The 8000-nt window shown below is 38.7% G+C and overlaps 1 protein-coding gene across 1 annotated transcript in view; it reads right to left on the bottom strand.

Annotated features, from left to right (window-relative positions):
- Positions 1–795: 795 nt before the first annotated feature.
- NUP58 (nucleoporin 58) overlaps positions 796–8000 on the bottom strand; it is a 78296-nt gene continuing 71091 nt past the window's right edge. Inside the window, exon 16 of the mRNA XM_027776161.1 lies at positions 796–2502. Coding sequence (XP_027631962.1) covers positions 2420–2502 — 83 coding nt within the window. The 3' untranslated portion in view covers positions 796–2419. The remainder of the gene's footprint in view (positions 2503–8000) is intronic.

Genomic DNA, 8000 nt, shown 5'->3' with positions numbered 1-8000 from the left:
GCAAAATCCTTGAAGACATCTTTAAGTCTTTGCTTACTTATTCTTACCCTACATTTAATCTACCAGCAATTCCTGTCATTTCTTACTTCAAACTATATCCAGAAACATCAAATTTCTTTATCGTTCACACTACTCCACTATACACATCATGCTCTTTTCTCACCTGGATAGCAGGGAAAATCTCTCAGTGCATCTCCTGCTTCTTCATTGCTGCATATTTCCCAATAGGGCTTCAATTGACTTTTTGTGGAAGATTGTTCTGGTGCAAAATGTTTAGCATCCATACATAGTCTCATCATTTTGGAAACCGACACTCACTCACACATGCGTGCATATATATATAACTTTCAAGCTTCACCCCTAGGAATCCTTGGGTTAATTTTCTATTTCTTTCATAGCACTTGTCATCTTTTAACAGTCTACATAATCAACATAATTACTTCATATATTGTCTATGTCTCCCAGCTGAAATATATGTTCCACAAGACTGAAATTTTTGTTAAATATGTTTACTTACCTATTTGAACACTTAGAAAATTCTTGGCATGTAACAGTTGTTCAACAAATATTGTTGGCTAATAAAATAAACCTAGGAATGATGTATGAAGAAATTAAGATCATCATACATTTATTAGTGGAAATAACCAACCCCTATAAAAATGTTGGGTCATCAGAAAAGACATGATGTATTTTTGTGCAGAAAAAAATATGTCACTTTTCCAACAATCCAATAGCTTAACAAGGTTTATTCACAGAAATGCTATGAGTGACCATGGCTCAGAAACAGTCTCTGGTAATCCTAAGAAAGTGTTTCAGGGGGCCTAGATGCAGCATATCCTTTATTTAGTAACAAGACTAAGAAACACAGCTAAAGTGTAAATCACATATGAGGGTCTTCATTGGCCTGGTTCAAAAAGACAGAATATCTGTAAGTAGGGGTTATAGGTGGTTTATAAATTCTTAGGCTAGTAATTGATTCAAAGCACAAAGTTTTGTCTCAAAAAGACTTAAGAGTCAGCAGAAAAGAATGCCTGAGTTTAACAGAGATAAGAAGGCTTTACTATTATATTACTTGATGCTATTCTAGGGATCAGGATACAGGAAGCATCCCACAGTACTGAACCAAAGCAGTCTGTTACAGCAAGATTAATGTCTGTAGACATGACTCCCCAGACTCCTTGAAAATAATTTAAAAATAGGAATAGTCAGAAATACATCCTCACATTGCTGGCAATAATGTAAAATCGTCCAACCACTTCAGAAAAATTTAGAAGGTCCTCAGAATGGTAAATACAGTTATCTTATGACCCAGAAATCCTACCTGCAGGTAGATACTTCAAGGTAATTGAAATTATATGTCTGCAAAAACCTGTACAAGAATATTCATAGCCAAAAAATTGAAACAACACAAATGCTCATTAGCCGATGAATGGATTAGTAAAATGTGCTATACATGCAATATAACATTATTTGGTAGGATTGGCTTTGTGGTGGAGTGGTAATGCACTGCTCAAGAGAAGCTGGATCCTACATGGTAACTCAGATCCCCACCTGGTCATTCTGACACAGCTTAGGCCCGTGCACAACTCAAAGCCCAGTGGGCTGGAGGATTGAAAGGGGGGAGTCACAGTGTGGACCCTGTGGACAGTGATCATCTCTCACTCCCACATGTGCACACACATTCTATTATAAGTCAAGAAAAAAAAGAAATATTATTTGGCAATAGAAAGAAGTGGGCATATGTACCACGTGGATTATCAATAAAAACATTGTACTGAGTAAAAAAAGCCAGTCACATTTAGGTCAAATACTCAGAATGGGCAAATCTATAGAGGCAGAGAGTAGGTGAATGGCTACCTAAGACTTAGGGTGGTGGTGGTAGGGAGTGGGATGTGATTGGTAATGCATAGATAGTTTTTTTGGAGAGTGACAAAACTTGTTCTAAAGCTAGACTGTAATAATATTGTACATCTTTGAAAATACACTAAAACCATCAAATTGTACACTTCACATGGGTGAGTTGAATGGTATAGATTGTAGCTCAAGAAAGCCAGTTTTTTTTTTTTCAAGAGAGTGAGCTGCATAATTAGAATTAACAAATATTTAATTTGTTGTCCTTGACCAGTTTTATTTTGAATCAGCTTTTCCTACTCTATTGCTGAATTTCCCACCATCTCATAAATACACTGAATTAGTAGCCTACTTCTCAATTAGTGGCCTACTTCTCAATTCCTTTAAACACTTCCAGGATCTGGTATATGATCCATGAGATTGTCCTTAAACATCAAGGTCAAAGTTTCTTTCCTAAATTCTAAATACTTTGACCAAACTCACTCTAAGCTCTTTCTAAATAATGAGATTCACAAAGTGAGAACCAGATGTTCCTTGCAAAGTAGATATTTGTTGATTCAATGACTGCTCAGAACTGGATTTTTCTTCCAACTTCATTGGTTTCTGTAACGCTTGGTTTTCGAAATCCAGTTAAAATGTGTGATTTGTTGCCTGAAAGAAACAGAAAAATAGTTTAGACTGTATTATAACAACTGTAATAGCTAGTATTTGTTACATGCTTAGCTTGCACCAGGCACGTATTTAAACACCTTGCATATGCTGACTCATTTTAATCCTCACAGTAAATCTATAAGATGGATGTCACTGTCCATTTTATGAATAAGGCACAATGATGTTAAATTATTTACTCAAGGTCATAGAGCTACCAAGTGGAGAAACAGAGATTATAGCCTTAGCAGCATGGTTCCAAAGCCTATATGGAGAAAGGTCGGCATGGACTAACCAAATGAACCTTTTCCCACTGCATTAGTTACTCAATTAATAAACATTTTGGGGGTCCTATCAGATGCTAAGCATTGATGATACACAAATAAACCAAAACAGGAGCTAGGGAGTGGCACAATAATAGCTCAACTGGGCCTACATGGGAAGGGTCCTGGTTTACATACTGAGACCTCCCTGATTACACCATATGCACACACATCTATGATCTGGGCTGGCTGAGACTGGCTGGGGTGGACTGTAGTGTGGAGGCCCTTTGCAGGTAACTCTCTCTATTACTCTGTGTGTGTGTGTGTGTGTGTGTGTGTGTGATAGAGAGATACATAAATAAAATTAATAATAAATAAATCAACCAACAAAAACAAGACAGAGCTTCTGTCCTGGGATTACAGTCTGATGTGGGAAACAAAGTTACCATCCAATAATAAGTAATATAACATGCTAAACGTGTATTATAAGATCCACAGTCCAACCAGAGTAAAGTGGTACATACTAATTTTGCAGAGATATAGGAAAGGGAAAGGAAAGGTAATACTGAAAGGCTACTATTTATTCTGGACAAAAGAAACAGTCTATAGTGCAAAAAGGAATAGCAAAGCAACATGGAAGGGCAGAGTGTTGTGGAATGGACTTGGTGTGCTGAAGTGTCAGAGAAGGGGTTGGTAAAAGAAGTAGAAGAGGCCAGGCTGTAAGGGGCCTTATATAGTATGCGGAGGATTTTAGAATAAGCAGCACCGACAAGTAGGGGCTTGAACACGATCCTCTCTGCATTATGAGAAGCTAACCTGATGAGGTTAACTCTGATGAGGAACAAAGGTAGAGACAATGAAAGCTCGCATGCCAGATAAGAAGCTGTTATAACAACTAACATAAGAGATAAAAAAAAGAAGCAAATTAAATATTTGCCTTTTATTTCTCTTTTAGGTATGTAAGTCACCTATGGTTCCAGGACATGGTTAGTACTATTGAAAGTACTACCATCCAACAAAAATATAATGTGAGCCAAATGTCATTTTGAATTTTATACAATCCACAATAAAACAAGTAAAAGAAGCATGTGAAATCGATGTTAATAATATATTTTATTTAACCTAATATACTATTGTTTCAGCATGACATCAATATAAAAAAATTAGTGAAATATTTTGCATTCTTTTCTTTCATACTAAGTCTTCAAAATCCAGTGTCAATTTTATACCAAAACAATTCTCAATTTGGATGTTAAATTCCTCTTGAACTAATTTATTTGCATTTAGATTTCATAAAATTTACAATTGACAATGTAGACACTTTACCTGAGCCTTTCCAAGCACACTAAATGCTTCCCAATATTTGTATTGTCAGCTTTTAAATTCAAATTAAATAAAATTAAAGTTAACAGTTCAGTTCAGAAATGCACTTGCCAGACTTTAAGTGCTCAGAAGCTACATGTGGCTAGAGGGTCTCATTTTGGACAATGCAGATTGCAATATTTCTCACTGAAGGCAGAATGACAACATACATTCCTGGTTGGCTTATAACAGATGCATTAAATGTGTTGGTTATTTTCAGAGAACACAATACTTAAAAAGTAGAGAATCACTAATTATAAAACCAACTACAAATAAAACATAGTATATAGAAACATGAAAGCATAAAGAATAAATGCTCAGTACATAATTGGTTTAGCTAAGTTATTTCAAAGAATATTGTTCTTTAGAGCTATTATTTGTTCAGCTAATAAAGAAGAGGCAAACAATGATTTGAAAGCATCATTCTGTTATTAACACATCTATAAAAACACAGAAAACAAGTCCCATTACAGAATGTTAAGTCATACAATATAGCTTTCTCTTTAAAGTTGTATTTGGGGGACCAGTAGATGACATAGAGGTTGTATCGCTGGACTCTCATGTGGCTGACTGCAGCTGGGAGTCCTGGACTGGATGGCTTGAAAATCATGCCAGGTGCATGTCTTTGTGTGCCCAAGATCCCGGGAGGAGAATGGAAGAGAAAAGATTGCAGCATGACCTTCCCTCCTGGAGAGGTGATCTCTCACATTCCCTCTCACTGTGTCTGTCTGTCTCTTTCTCCAGTGAGCTCACGTACCCTAAGGCAAAAGCCTCTAAAAAAAAAAAATTGTATTTAGAGTAGCTCTCCTAAAACACAGTCCCACACAAATACCTGAAAATGATGGGTACAATTTTTTAAAAAACAGTATTTATCTATTTATTTGTTGTGCTTTTCAAGCCACCAGGTCCAGGACTCGAACCATGTGGAAATCTATTGCCTTAACCATCTTTTTTTTATTTTTTTAATTTGCTGTGAGTGAGAGTGTTTGCAAGAGAGAGTGAGAAAGCAGCCTCCATGGGGCGTGGTCATACCACAATCCCTTTTCCTACATTTCTCCCTTCTTTTGGCATCTTGGGCATGCATGTACACGCATTCAGCATGTATCTCTAGCTGCCGGATCTAGGACTTGAACCATGCAGTTGTCCATGTAGGATGCAGTTACTTTAACCACCAGGCCATGGGCTGACCCAGTGGGTACAATTTTTAAAAAGTGTACACCTTTTAAATGTATGACTGAGTTAGCAAGAATGTGAGGTAAATTCTTGGGAGCCAAAAAATGAAGTGGAAGCATGAGGAAGGTGGACCACAGAGACTGGTGGCTGCCCATAGCCAAAGATTTCAGTAGCTGTTTAGGAGACAAGCCAAGGTCCAAGAGCCTGTGGGAGTTTACTGGTTTTCCCAACAGTAAACTCTCCCCTTCTTTAACTCAGAGGGGTCTTAGCTGAGTGCATGTCTCTCCTAATGGACATTACTCAGTCCTATTTACAGCTATGTGACTAGGTGCTAGACAAGATGCTGTGAGCAGAAAGCAGTGAACTTTGGGTAATACCCTTAAAAGGAAAGGAAGTGGTCTCCATTCTTTTTTCTTTCATTTTTTTAAAGAGAGATTTTTTGCTATAGGGTACATGAGCTCACTGGAGAGAGAAACTGGATTTTGGGCATGCGCACACACACACACACACACACACACACACCTGCCCAGCGTGAGTTCCAAGCCACCAGATCCAGGACTGCGGTGGGCCATATGGAGTCCAGTGATGTAACCACTACATTATCTGCTGGTCCCCATTCTTTTCTTTTTCCTGAGGGTTAAAATGCAAACATATCCTACCATTCAGATAAGAATAATGGCAAAGCAACCCTTGGAAAGGCAAAGCAGCATTACGGGGAGTCAGGGCCTCTAGCTCCACCAAGGAGCCACAGCAACTCTTGACTACTCCCTGGATCACTGTGTGGAAGAGAAATGAACTATCTTGTTTAAGCCAGTGTATTTTGAGCCTCTTAATAAAGCAGCTTTGCCTATATCCTAAATCATATAAGTCATGCAAGGTAAGATCCGAGAACCCCTTATAAAACAAGGAGATCAAAGGTACACACTAGGAGTCAGTACACTTTTTTGTTTTTTTTGAGAGATTTTCACTGTAGGGCGCGTGCGCTCGCCAGACAGACAGAGACAGACATAGAGACAGAAAGCGAGAAATCACCCCCCAGGGGGGATGGTCACGCCGCAATCCCTTCTCCTCCATTCTCCTCTCGGGATCTTGGGCACGCACGCACACGCGCCCGGCGTGATTTTTAAGCCACCGGGTCCGGGACACGAACCGCGGTCGACTACGTGGGAGTCCAGCGACATAGCCATTACGCTAACTGCTGGTTCCCGGAGTCAGTAAACTTTTTCCGTAATGGTCCAGAAGACAGTGATTGCTCTAGATATTGTAGGTCATATGGCCATATCCCAACTACTCACTTCTGCTATTATAGCGTAGGAACAGCAATAGGCACTATGTAAACAAATGAGCAGGGCTGCTCCAATAAAGTTTTATTTATAAAAACAGGCAGTGGGCTGAATTTGGCCCTCAGGTTACAGTTGGCCAACCCTTGGTGATGCCATTACCAAAGAAAGTAGTGTTTCACGAGGAAAACTTGCTCATTGTGGCCTTGGCTCTCTGAAGGAAAAGACGACTATGCCCTGAAGCTTTCATTACGTTTAACTCTCAGAAGGGAGGACTGGATTCACACTACATGTCTCCAAAACACCCTCAGAGTGAGATTTAACTTTTAGTCCTCAGTTAGGAGTGCTCTCGATGCCTGACAGAAACATACACAGATTCTTCCTGAAGGGGCATATGTCTTCACCCTTAAAGAATTCCCAAAGAGTGGCTGGCAGGTAGCGTGGTGGTTGAAGGCACTGGACTCCTATACAGCCAACTGTGGTTTGAGTCCTGGGCCTGGTGGCTTGCTTTCTCATCTTTCCCTCTCTCATTCTGTCCCTCTCTGATCAAATTTAAATAAAAATAAATAAATAAAATAGTTAAAATAAGATAATTAAAAAAAAACTATTATGCTATTTTTAAAATTTTTATTTATTCATTCATTTATTTTAATTTGACCAGCAAGAGATATACACACACACAGAGAAAGTGAGAGAGAGAGAGAAAGGGAGAAAGCAAGCCACCAAGTCCAGAAGTTGAACCCTAGTTGGCCATGTGGGAGCGTCCAGTGTCTTAACCACCATGCCACCTGCTGGTCCCACTATTTTTTTAATGAATTCTCAAAGATAAACCCTCGTCATATATTAGCTCACACAAAAAATCAGAAAACTCAGGGAGACAGATAAGTCACCTTCAACAAATGTCAGCCAAAAATCAAACAAAATCAGACCCTTAATGACATTAAGTATGGGAATTATCAATGACAAATATAAAATACATACATTGAATATGCCTAGATAAAGAAAAAAGGATAAGAAAGGAATAGAGAGTATAAGAAACTGGCTAGGTACACTTTTTAAAGAACCAGTTAAAACTTATAGGAGTGGGGAAAAAAAGAAACTTAAAATTAAATGACTTGCCAATAAAGTTACCATAAAAGGATTAAATTTTTCAAAAAATGGCCCATAACCACAAAGATAAGAATGGAAAAAGAATAAGAGAAATTCGAAAAAAAATAATAACTGACTTTATGGATCAAGAAAGTTTCAATTTGGGACCAACATTTGATGTAATGGTCATGTCACTGGACTCCCACGTAGTTGACCTCGGTTCGAGTCCTGGACCTAGTGGCTTAAACTCACGCCGGGCGTGTGTGCATTCATGCCCAAGATCCCGAGAGGAGAATGGAGGAGAAGGGATTGTGGCATGGTCATCCCCTCCCCC

Source organism: Tupaia chinensis, unplaced genomic scaffold (assembly GCF_000334495.1).
Source record: "Tupaia chinensis unplaced genomic scaffold, TupChi_1.0 Scaffold000634_1, whole genome shotgun sequence".
Lineage (NCBI taxonomy): Eukaryota > Metazoa > Chordata > Mammalia > Scandentia > Tupaiidae > Tupaia > Tupaia belangeri.
This window is presented reverse-complemented; position numbering and strand designations above follow the sequence as displayed.